General features: G+C 39.6%; 1 protein-coding gene across 1 annotated transcript; it reads right to left on the bottom strand.

Moving 5' to 3' along the window:
- Positions 1-8,675: 8,675 nt before the first annotated feature.
- Positions 8,676-11,904, bottom strand: LOC107643653 (pentatricopeptide repeat-containing protein At5g50280, chloroplastic-like). The gene is made up of 2 exons (XM_016347360.3): positions 10,748-11,904; positions 8,676-9,705 (listed from the first exon to the last, which is right to left on the bottom strand). The coding sequence occupies exons 1-2, from the start codon at positions 11,629-11,631 to the stop codon at positions 9,282-9,284; spliced, it is 1,308 nt and encodes a 435-aa protein (XP_016202846.1). The 5' UTR covers positions 11,632-11,904; the 3' UTR covers positions 8,676-9,281.
- Positions 11,905-13,050: the final 1,146 nt, after the last annotated feature.

Below are 13,050 nucleotides of genomic sequence, written 5' to 3'. Positions count from 1 at the left end.
GGAAGGCCATCATCAATCCTGCTTGGAAGACCATTCCTGAAGACTTCAAAGTTCAAGCTGGATGCATTTTTTGGAACTTATTCCTTTGAAATAGATGGCAGAATAGTGAAATTCAGTTTAAATGGAGCTATGGAGCACCCTCTGGTTGACCTTTCCATCTCCCAGTATGACATCATAGATGAAACCATAGCTGAAGTTCACCAGGAGGAGTTAGAAGAGAAGTACACAGGACAAGGTCCAAGTGTGGGGACATTTTCAGATGACAATGAGGGCACTTCGCCATTATCACCAGTCCCAGATAATCCGGAGCCTGACCATGAGCAAAAATTAGAATTAAAGCCCCTCCCTCCACACCTCAAGTATGCTTACCTTGAGGACAAGCAGAAGTTTCCAGTTATCATCGCAAGGGAACTCACTTTCCAACAAGAAGCACAGCTACTCAGTGTGCTGACGAAACACAAAAAAGCAATTGGATGGAGCTTGGCAGACATAGAAGGCATCAACCCTCAAGTTTGTGAGTACAGAATATTTTTAGAAGAGGGAGCTAGGCCTGTTCGTCAACCCCAGAGAAGACTGAATCCCACTATCTTAGAGGTTGTCAAAAAGGAAGTGACCAGACTACTTGAGGCGGATATCATCTATCCCATCTTAGACAGTGAATGGGTAAGCCCAGTACAAGTGGTACCCAAGAAGTCTGGAGTCACTACAGTGAAGAATGAGCATGGAGAGCTCACAGCAACCAGAGTACAGAACACCTGGAGGGTCTGCATTGATTACAGGCGCCTCAACCAGGCCACTCGTAAGGATCACTACCCCTTTCCATTCATTGATCAAATGCTGGATCGCCTGTCAGGTAAATCACATTATTGCTTTTTAGATGGTTACACAGGTTATTTCCAGATTCATGTAGCTCCTGAAGATCAGGAAAAGACTACTTTTACATGTCCTTTTGGGACTTATGCTTATAAGAGAATGCCCTTTGGCTTGTGCAATGCACCAGCTACTTTCCAAAGGTGCATGATGAGTCTTTTCTCTAACTTTATTGAGGACTGTATGGAGGTTTTTATGGATGATTTTAGCGTTTATGGTGATTCCTTTAGCCTTTGCTTAGATAGTTTATCTAAATTATTAGATAGATGTGTCAGTACAAACCTTGTATTGAATTTTGAAAAATGTCACTTTATGGTAAAACAAGGGATTGTACTAGGACATGTTGTGTCTAATACTGGCATTTCTGTAGATCCAGCAAAGGTGGATGTTATTTCTAGTTTACCTTACCCCTCCTCTGTAAGGGAAGTCCGTTCGTTCCTTGGCCATGTAGGTTTTTACCGAAGATTCATCAAGGACTTTAGTAAGGTAGCACTGCCCTTATCCAGACTACTACAAGAGGATATTGAGTTCGAGTTCAGTGAGGGTTGCGAACAAGCGTTTGATAAGCTGAAGACCGCCCTGACTCAAGCTCCAATTATGAGAGGACCAGACTGGAGCCAGCCATTTGAAATCATGTGCGATGCTTCTAACCATGCAGTAGGAGCAGCGCTGGCTCGGCGTGAAGGTAAGGATCCTTTTGTAATTGCTTATGCATCTAAGACTTTAGACACAGCTCAGTCTAATTACACTACTACTGAGAAAGAGCTTCTTGCTATTGTTTTTGCTCTGGATAAATTCCGAGCCTATTTACTTGGTACTAAAGTAGTAGTGTACTCAGACCACGCAGCTCTAAAGTATTTATTAGCTAAAAAGGAGTCCAAACCAAGGCTTATACGTTGGATACTGCTACTACAAGAATTTGATTTAGAAATTAAGGATAGGAGTGGTAACCAGAATCTAGTGGCAGACCACTTGAGTCGCCTTGAGCACATTAAGGATACCGCCACTCCTATAAATGATAATTTCCCGTTTGATAACTTACAAGCAGTATCTGAAGTAGTCCCTTGTATGCGCCTGTAGCTAATTATCTAGTTAGCCGCACTTTTCCTCCAAACTTTACTAAGCATCAAAGAGACAAGCTGAAAAGCGAGTCCAAATATTATATATGGGATGACCCATATTTATGGAGATGTGGCGCTGACCAGGTAATTAGAAGGTGTGTGCCTCAATCAGAATTCCAGTCCATTTTAGAGGCCTGCCACTCATCTGAGAGTGGAGGACATTTTGGCCCTCAAAGAACAGCTAGAAAAATCTTAGACTGTGGATTCCGGTGACCTACTCTTTTTAAAGACACTGCTGAATTTTGTAAATCTTGTTCCCCATGCCAAAGGTTTGGTAATATATCCAAGAGGGATGAGATGCCTCAACAGACTATACTTTTCTGTGAAATTTTTTATGTTTGGGGCATTGACTTCATGGGTCCATTTCCAAATTCTAATGGTCATTTTTATATATTGTTAGCTGTAGATTACGTTTCTAAATGGGTGGAAGTAATTCCTACCCGCACTGATGATGCTAACACTGTTGTTTCCTTTGTTAGAAACCACATTATTTGTCGTTTTGGATCACCACGAGCAATCGTGAGCGATCAAGGCACCCATTTCTATAACAGGAAACTAACAGGATTATTGAAGAAGCATGGGATAGTTCATAAAGTGGCAACAGCCTACCATCCCCAGACTAATGGGCAAGCTGAGGTGTCTAACAGAGAGATAAAGAGTATATTGCAGAAGATAGTCAAACCTCATAGAAGAGACTGGAGCACCAGGCTACAAGATGCACTCTGGGCATACAGAATAGCATACAAGACACCCATTGGGATGAGTCCCTTCCGCTTAGTTTATGGAAAAGCCTGTCACCTCCCAGTTGAGGTAGAGCACAAAGCCTTTTGGGCAGTAAAGGAGTGCAATATAGGATTTGAGAAAGCCGGAGCTGAAAGGAAGTTGCAACTACAAGAATTAGAAAGCCTTCGCCTAGAAGCTTATGAGAACTCAAGGCTGTACAAGGAAAAGATGAAGGTTGTGCATGATAAGAACATCAAGAGGAGAGAGTTCCAACCTGGGGACTTTGTCCTCCTTTACAATTCTAGACTAAGGCTCATGCCAGACAAGTTGAGATCATGATGGGAAGGTCCGTATAGAGTAGAGAAGGCTGAGCCATACGGCGTCTTCCATCTGAGTCATCCTTCAAGCTCTGATTTCATCAAAGTTAATGGGCATCGCTTAAAGCTATATCATGGTGAGAAGGCGACGAAACCCAAGGAGCTAGAAATCTTCCTCTTGGAGGATCCACCCATAGCAGAAGACTGAGCTAGTAGAGCGTCCAACTTAAGGACGTTAAAGCAAAGTGCTAGGTGGGAGACAACCCACCATGGTATGATTGTTCCTTTCCTTCTTCTTCTTAGTTTTATTTTTCAATAACTCTTCTCATTATTAGCATATTTAGTTTGCATCCTCATTTGCATATTGCATATATATATAAAAAAAAGGAGGCTCGCAACGCGACAGCGTCGCCGACGCGTCCGCGTCAGAGTAAGAAAGCAAATAAATCGAACAGAGAGTCACGCGGGAGCGTGGCTGGAGGCGTGCCTTTGGCACAAATCACCCCACACGACCGCTTCGCTGACGCATCCGCGTCATAGGGGAAACATGCCTCCCACGCGTCCGCGTCACCCACGCGGTCACGTGACTTGAAAATCGACGTAAGACAGGGTGCATGACCGAAAGTTGTGCTGGAGTGGTGCTGGACTGGTGCTGAACGCACAAGCCTTACCACGCGGACGCATGGCTCACGCGTCCACGTCATATTCGAATATTGGCCACCCACGCGATCGCGTCAACCACGCGACCGCGTCACTCTGGAATTTGGCAATAATGAGTTTTGAACAGAGAGTTGTGCGAGCGCGAGGCTGCCCTCGTGCCAGTAGCACAAAACGAATCACGCGTCCGCGTGACCGATGCGACTGCGTCGATTCATATGAGCGCAAGTCGCGCGAACGCGTACCCCACGCGTCCGCGTCGCTTGCGCCGCACAGCTTATCCTAATTTGCCAAAATATCTTATCTTTCTCTTTCCCAAATCCTATTTTTTCTTTTCCCTCCTTATTTCTTTCTTCCCCTTCTTCCTTCTTCCTTCTTTCTCACTTTCTACTTTCTCTCTCTCTCACCACCATTATCCAGGTTTTTCTTTTCTTCATCCCTCCTTAATCTTCTATTCTTCTTTTTTTTTTTTATGTTTTCTTCCCATTTTCTTTCTTTTTCTTTTAATTGGTGTTGAAAATTTATTAGGGTCATCATTATTCCTTATGATTTGCTTGTGGGTTGTTACAAAATTGTTTGGCAATTATATATTAATTTTTAAGGGTTGCTTGCATGTTCAATTTAATACATTCAATAACTTATTCACCATGCATGCTATGTGTTTGTGAAGACGCCCGTATGGCATTGTGCACTATTTTTTTTAGATCTCTTTTAATCTACTACTCTATATGCTTGCTTTTCACAAAACTCTTTTTTATATTTCATTAGTTAAATATAATTGTTAATACAAACAGATTGTTAGTATGATAGACTTGGTAATCTAACTTAGACATTGAATGCTTGATCTATGCTATCCATGTCTTTGCCTGCATGCCAATAAACACCTTGCATTTAATTGCTCCCATATGCACTTGCTATATTTCCATTGATGATTTTTCACATGTAGTCATGACCATGTGTTAACATCATTCATCTCCTAATGTGCATTGATTATCACCTTTTCCACCTTCTTCCTTGCTCCAACCCTTGACATTTTAACATACTTTTTCTTTTCTTTCTTTTAGGATGGCCACCAAGAAAGGTAAGGAGAAAGCTACTCCCAAATCAACAGAAAGGAGAGGAACCAAACGAGCTCTAGTGGCAGAGCCATCTTCAACTGCAGTTAAGCCCTCAACAAAAAGAATTAAGAGGATTATTAAGGTTGATGACAAAGAGAAAGCCTTCCTAGCAAAGGACACTGCATGATTTACCAATCGCTACTGTGAGCAGATGTTCCCCATCCTGGCAGAAAGGAGTTACAACAACAAATACCTTCTTATCCTCCCAACCTGTATTGCTGAATTTGTTGAGCCACAAATTGAAAGAAGACAATGGGGTTTCCTTCAGAGACAGCCACGGCAGGTCAATCTTTCCTGGGTAGTCGAGTTCTACTCTAATTTCCACCTGCCAACCCTGCAGTCTATCTACGTCTGTCAGAAACAAGTCCCCATTACAGAAGAGGCCATTCAACGAGCTCTATATCTCCCCCTTACTCCAGAAGGACTGGACGCATTTCAAGAAGCATCACTCAAGCGCCAGATGTATCAATTTGACTAGGACGTTGTTCTCAGAGTTATCGCACTACCTGGCAGCAGATGGATCCACAGATACCATCGTTCCCGACCTAAGGGAATATCGACTTCTGCACTTACCTTGGAGACTCGCGTATGGGCACAGATTATGTCCCATTACGTCTTTCCGAGCACTCACGAGTCCTCCTTCACTGCAGACATGGCCGTTCTACTATGGTGCATCCTTACGGACCAGCCTTTAAACCTACCAAGACACATCCGGAATGCCATGGGACACGTACAAATTGCGGGTAAATTACCTTTTTCTGCCTTGGTCTCAGATCTTGTCTCAGCAACCGGAGTCTCCTACAGAGCTGGGGACACCAAAGTCATGCTTCCACGGGATGATCAATATGTCCCTCACAGGAAATATATCAGATCTCCAGCCGTAACTACAAGCCAGCCCACTGAACTGGCTGAAGACATTCCTCCTTCAACACCACAAGCACCTACAACAAACCAACTGCTCCACCAGATACTTGAGAGGTCCGATCGGCAGGAACACAAAGCAAAGCTGAGAGAGCGCCGTAACAAGCACCGATTCACATACCTCAAGGAGCTGCTTAAAGAAAAATACAGAGACTCAAACACCCCGGACTCCACTTCGTTTACCAGCACAGGAAGCCATGACGGTCCCGACTGTGGAGATACTGCTACCAGCCCACCTTTGTTCTTGACAGATGGCACCGAGGACGGTGCAAAGCCTTAAGTGTGGGGAGGTCGGTCAGTACCTGACTTTCGGAGGTAATTTTTCTTCCTTAACACCAATAAAATAGGATATTTAGTTAGTTTTTCTTTTGTAGAATAGGATAAATTTCATAGTAATAAGATAGTTGCATGCATGTTCTACTTGATTGAAAAGACAGTAAGTTTCTTCTAAGACCCTATTTTTTTTAGAACAAAATTTCACTAATTTTAATTTAAAAAAAAAAAATTTATGTTAAATTTGCTTGAAGTTGTATCTGGAACATGATTTTTGAGCTAAAGAACAAACAACCTGTGAGACTTTGAGCCTAAATACATGGTTACATTATTTAGCCATAAATGTTTTATTCTTGTGTGTTTACTTCTCTATGATTGTAATCTGTATTTTGTTTCATCCTATATGTCCAATGTTTAATATATTTATATGCTTGCATATGATTGAGGCCATTATTTGTTTATCTCACTTATCCAAATTAAGCCTACCCCTTAAGTTACCTTTGTTAGCCACTTTGAGCCTTTAAATCCCATTTGTTCTTTATTTCACCACATCACTAGCCTTAAGTAGAAAAACAATTATATATCCCAATTGAATCTTTGGTTAGCTTGAGATAGAATTGTGTGTTAATTGGGTATGGGAAAATTGTGGGAACAAAAGATAATAAGAGAATGCGTCATGATAATATAATGGGAATTTGGGTACCTACTCATGTGAAATTATAAAAGAAAAATTAAAAATCTATGTGCATTGATAAACTGTGTTTATTTTAATATGAAAAAAATCCAAAAATATCTAATAATTAAATAAGGGGACAAAATTACCCCAATGCTAAGTTAAAATTTCAAAAATCAATGCATATATGATAAAATTAAAATAAAAGTTGATACATGAGTATGGAATGTTAAAGGAAAAATTTTGGGTAGCTAGGTGTGAAATTTAAGTTACATGGAATATATATATGTGTGTATTAGGTGAAAGCTTGGAATAATTAAAGATTCAATTTATAAGCTTACTCAGCCATATATATATATATATATCCTTACCCTTACCTTGGCCCCATTACAACCTTGAAAAGACCTCATGATGTTTGCATTGGTATATTAATTGTTGTTGATTGGTTAGGTGAAGAACAAAAAATTAGAAAGCATGATTAGAGAAGGATAGAGTGATTACCCTATACACTAGAGAGATTAAGAGCGTACATACATCATCAGTGAGGGTTCAATGCTTAAATTCTATGTTCCCTACTTTCATGAGCTACCTTCTTGCATTTTTGTCTGTTGTTCCTATATAAGAATTAAATTAGTGAAATTTGATTTGTGATTATCTTGAAGAGCTTATTTACTTTTGACCAAGTGGACAAGAATCATATAGTTGCATTCACATATATAGGTTGCATTGCATTGCATGAGTTTTACATATTCCTACTCATTCATTTTATCTCATTCAACTAAGCATGAGGACATGCTAATGTTTAAGTGTGGGGAGGTTGATAAACCATTATTTTATGGTCTATATTGTGTTTAATTGTGTGGTTTTATCAAATCTTTACCCACTTATTCATTAAATTAGCATGTATTTACAATTCCTTCCCAAAATTATCCCATGGTTGAAAAACTGCTTCCTAGAAGTTTTTAATTATGTATTTTAATTTTCCTTTATTCCATTCGATGCCGTGATCTATGTGTTAAGTGTTTCAGGCTTTATAGGGCATGAATGACTTGGAGATTGGAAAGGAAGCTTGCAAAGTTGGAAGGAACACAAGAAATTGGGGAGATGACCAGCGAGAAGTGACGCGGACGCATGACTCACGCGACCGCATGACATAGAGGAAATTGCAGTGACGCGCTCGCGTGCCTGACGCGAACGCACGGAATGGAAACTGCACAAGTGACGCGAAGGCGTGGACGACGCGCACGGCTGGCAAGGCAAGATGCTGGATGACGCGATCGCGTGACGTGCGCGATCTGCAGAATATGCAGAATTCGCTGGGGGCGATTTTAGGCCCTGTTTTGACCCAGTTTTCGGCTCAGAAAATCAGATTAGAGCCAGGGAACATGCAAAGACAAAGAAAAGAACGTTCATTCCGCATAATTTTAATTTTAGATATGATTTTACTCCTCCTCTAGGTTTTCTCTCTACACATTCATAGTTCTTAGGATTTTGATTTTATTGCTTTTCGAATTGGGATATTGAGAAGAGTTATTACCTCCATCAAAACTTCATCATTCTAGTTTGTTTCCTTACTTGTCACTTACTCTTTCATATCCTTATTTTATTCAGAGTTACTATTGAACTATTTTTTTGAATTTATTAATACAAGAACTATTTCTATTTTTATTGATCTTTTTTATTATTATTTATCATGTCTTTCTTTATTTTCCCTTCTTATTTCATGAATTTCACAATCATAATGAGCGAGTAGTTCCATGACTTGATTGGGAGTTGATTGAAAGGAGGACCTTGAGTTGGATGCTCAAGAGTAAAATTATAATTGGGATTAGCGTTGGGTCGCCCTCTAATCACTGACAGTAGTCCTTCCCAAGGGTGAGGATTAGAACTTGTGAATAGAAATTGACTTCCGACTTGCTTGACTTTCCTTTATCCGGTAAAGGATAACTGAGCAGACAACCTTCAATTATCAATTGAACTTGAGAGAACTCCATCAAGGATAGAGCTTCCAACTAATCTACTTCCAGTCAAGGTTTTTATTTAAATTACATAATTTCTTTGATTTAATTTCCTGTTTATCAACTCAAACCATTTTAGAGAACATCTGATTAATAAAATAGCACACCTTTATGCAACTCGTTGGGAGACGATCTGTGATTCGTACTCCCAGTATTTTAATTCTAATTTTGTGACAACCCTTCTAATTTGATAAGCGGAATTTCGGTTGGTTGAGAACTATACTTGCAACGCATCTCTTATAATAATTTCTTAACTCGCCAATTTCTGCCACGTCACCGGCACGCCTAAATGCATCTAGTAAAGCAGTGTAGGTTTCTATGGAAGGTTTGATTCCTTCCCTTTGCATGCTTTCATATGCAGCATAAGCTTTCTCATGCCAGCCACTAATCGAATACGCATGTATCAGAGCTGTATAAGAATGTGAAGTGGGTTGTATGCCAACTTTCTTCATCTTCAAGAATGCATCGGAGGCCATGTCACACATCTTTTTCTGCTTCCCGTTTGCGCTAATTAGACAAGTATATGATTTCACATTTGGCTTCAAGCCAACATCCTGCATTTCTTCCAGAAGCTTTTCCACAATCTTCGGCTACATTCTTCTGCTGTATGCATGCATTAGAATGTTGAAGGTAGCCTCAGTCGGCTTAATCCCTTTAGATTTCATCTCAACAAAAAGACCTTCAGCTTCTTCTACATGATTAGATTTACAATATGCATCCATAAGAGTGTTATACACAATTGCATTTGGAGAGATCCCCTTCTTCTCCATTTCGATTTGGATGATGAGAGCTTCATTCACTAGACCCTCAACACAAAATGACTTTATTAATGCACCTAAAACTTCTTCAGACCATTGGACCCCTTTTTTGTTCATTTTCTCAAAAAACTGCCATGCATCTTTCGCACTATGGCCAAGTGTTCTCATAAGGACAATCATAATAGAGCACGTAACATGATCTGGTCGAATATTTTCAGTTTCCATTACCTCGTACACCTTCCAAGCATCTTCATACCTAAAAAGAGTCAGATTATCTTAGTTCTTGTGCAATAAGGTCATAAAGTTTTGATAAAGTTTATCGTTGTTTATAGGCTGCTTCATAACAAACTAACGAAATGAACCTAAGAGGCTAAAACAGAATAGTCCTACAGGTTAAAGGACTTCAACGTGCCATAAATGGAAAATGAAATTGGAATGAAGACACTTAGCCCTCACTGGAATAACCAACATCTTGCTGAATCATCAACAAGGTAATGATCAAACAAAGAAAAAACGTTTCATAAATTTTATTTCGAGCAATTTCAAGAACCCATATAAAATACAGAAACATTTAAAAAAAATAAAAAATAAAAACTATAAGAAAACAATATATTTTGCCAGAATTGCAGCTCAAAGATGCTGCATTAAGTCATTTCTAATGTAATACATACTAACAATATTGATCAACAACAAAACCTTTATCCCACTGAGTGGAGGCGGCTATAAGGATTAAATGTCACCACATTGCTGTCATGTCATATATGTGTCTACCCCATCCATACTCAAAACAACAAGCGTCTAATTTTCAATATAAGCAAGACTAAGTGCATGTTTGGGCGTCATTATTTTGTTAAAAAAAGATCTTTTTTCAATGAAAAAAGATTTTTTTTTATTTTTTAACGTGTTTGGCAAATTTCTAGTAGTAAAAGTAAAAGCACTAGTAAAATCAAAAAAAGATCTTTTTTGAGAAGCTGTAATTTACATCTTTTTTTAAAAGATCTTTTTTCCTTAAAAAAAAGATATTTTTCATGTAATAAATAAACAAAAAAGTACTTTTATATTGTTATACCCAAACATAATTGATTGATAAAAAGACTTTTTTACATGAGATATTCAAATATAAAATTACTTTTACTTCTCTATAAGATCTTTTAAAAAAAGATAACTCGAAAAAAGATCTTTTCTTAGAATCTCACCCAAACAAGCCCTAACAAGTATTTGATTTGCATCTTTTTTACTTACACTAATCTTCCTGAGCGACAAACAAATTACATTAAAAAAGGTCAAGAATTATGCACCTGCCACCATCCAGAAGGCCTGAAATTGCAGCATTATAAACATGAACATCTTTGAACTCCATTGTGGATGGCAAGTTGCTGAACAAAACCATCAACTTATCACCCATCCTCGCCCGCCCCAATGCCGGGACCAACACAGTACACGAGCGCGGTGTAACAAGCGAAGGCTCCTGAGACCTCATCCACTGAAAGAAGTACAAGCAACATAATATAAACTTCTCCTCCTCAAGAACTTCAAGAACCTCCCAGCAATCTTCCTCACTGACCCTCCCTTCAAAGCCTTTGTCCAAAGCCTCTTCAAGTGTCAAATTCTCAGGGAGGTTCCTTGCCAGATGAACAATTTCTCCAATAATGCCCTGTGGGAGTTCCTTCTTCCACCCGATTTTGTTGTCTTCACCTTCTTCTTCCTCAATACTATATGGAACTTGGTCCAAACCCATCTCAATTTCTTCCTCTTGTTGTTCATCAGAGTCAAGGGCGGTATCCACAGCAAGGTGCCAAGAAATTTGACGGTTCTTCTGGAGGGTCAATTTGCCTTGAATTAGAGGGTCTTGCGAAGGAACCAAAGTCCTTTCTTTGAAGAATTTATAGATTGGGTCACAGGGTTGCTCTTCTTCTTGTGCTTCTTTTTGTTCTTCATGTATTATTTCTATAGCCTCAACATCTTCCTCTTGCTGTTGGAGATAAGGGAGGAAAATGGGGGTTGGTGTAGAGATTGGTGCATCATAGGAAGAAGAAGAAGCGGAGAGGGAGAGTGAGGTTGTTGGGATATTGGAGGGTTGAATGAGAAAGGAGGGTTTGGAAAGAGAAGGAGGGTGAAGAAGGCAGGTGGTGAAGGAGCTACAAGGTGTCACTCTCAGGTTCAGAGTCAGACTTCCCATCATTCTCTTTCTCTGCGCAAACGGATTTTTATTTCACTATCGAACTTTTCATGTATTTCTGAATTGTGAAAGAAATTCAAGCTACCATTGATCCTTCATATGTCATCATTCCTGCAATTTTATGGTTGAGAAATGAACCAAGAGGGAAAGAGACAGATGGCAGAGCCGAGTTGAGAGAGGAAGCAAAGTACCGCCAGAGAAAGAAGCGCTGATCACGATGGCGCTTGGAACAAACAATGTGGAGAGGAGAGACATCGCGGTGCTTGGGATGGTAGCCCTGGCCACAACCGAGAGAGAGGCCACGGCGGCGGTAAAGCACAGCCACGAGTAAAGGCCACTGCCAAACAGAAGCCGGTCAGAACCGGACCGGTAGTTGACCCGGTCATAAACTGAATTATTGGTTCAACTGGTGGGTCACTAATTCACCCGATTAAACCGGTCATAATTGAATAAAAATGTAAAATTATAAAAATAAAATTAAAAGTTAAAATGCATCTCTTCATAAACATATTAGTAAAAATCAAGTATTAAACATAACTGCTTATGTAAAAAAATAATAATAAATTCGTCACTAATACAAAATAGTTTTTCAATTTAAATGAACAAGAGAGAACACAAGATAACACAACCGATTTCTAATGGTGTTTGTGATGAAGACATTTCCAAATTAAAATTCTATCCCAAAAAAAAAAATAGAAAAATTCATCTCAGAACAATTTTCAACAACAAATTCAACTTAATGATGATTTTCAAAGAAAAAACTTTAGCTAAGTGATTATTTCAGCAAGTCAGTTCAAGGTTCATGATAATCAGTAACATTCAACTCTAATGATTTTTAACAACAAATTCAAGGTTTAATCCCTAACAAATTCAGGCTTCAATCACTAACAAAAATTTAACTAAGATTATTCAGCATGACGGCAACAAATTCAAGGTTCAATCACTAACAAATTCAACTTAGTGATGATTTTCAGCAACAACAAAAACTAGCTCAGTAATATTTTCAACATATTATTCAAGGTAAAAAATTCATGCCAGTGATGATTTTTTCCGAAAAAAACTAGTTCAATGATATTTTCAACAATAAATACACCTTTCAGCAACAAAATCAAAGTGCAGTGATGAATTACAGCAACAAAACTGAAACAGAGAACGGGAGAATTTGTTGGAACTCACCAAATCGATTCGGGTTGCACGAAAGAAGCTGACGGCGAGACCCGAAGCAAGAAGACGACAACGATGACCAGCCCCAGGACCTTCTGCTTCTGCCTCTGACGCCGAGAGCAGAAGGAAGGCACGCGACTGAGTGCGAGACGGTGAGCGATGAAGATGACCAGCCGGGACCTACTGCTTCTGCTGCTGGCAACGACGAGCGCAGGGAAGGGACGCGAGTGCGACCCAGTGCGAGAGGGTGACGATTGA

The sequence above is a fragment of the Arachis ipaensis genome, chromosome B5 (genome assembly GCF_059453495.1).
Source record: "Arachis ipaensis isolate K30076 ecotype BB chromosome B5, ASM5945349v1, whole genome shotgun sequence".
Taxonomy (NCBI): Eukaryota; Viridiplantae; Streptophyta; class Magnoliopsida; order Fabales; family Fabaceae; genus Arachis; species Arachis ipaensis.
The sequence above is the reverse complement of the archived record's forward strand: the minus strand, read 5'-3'. Positions and strand labels throughout refer to the sequence as shown.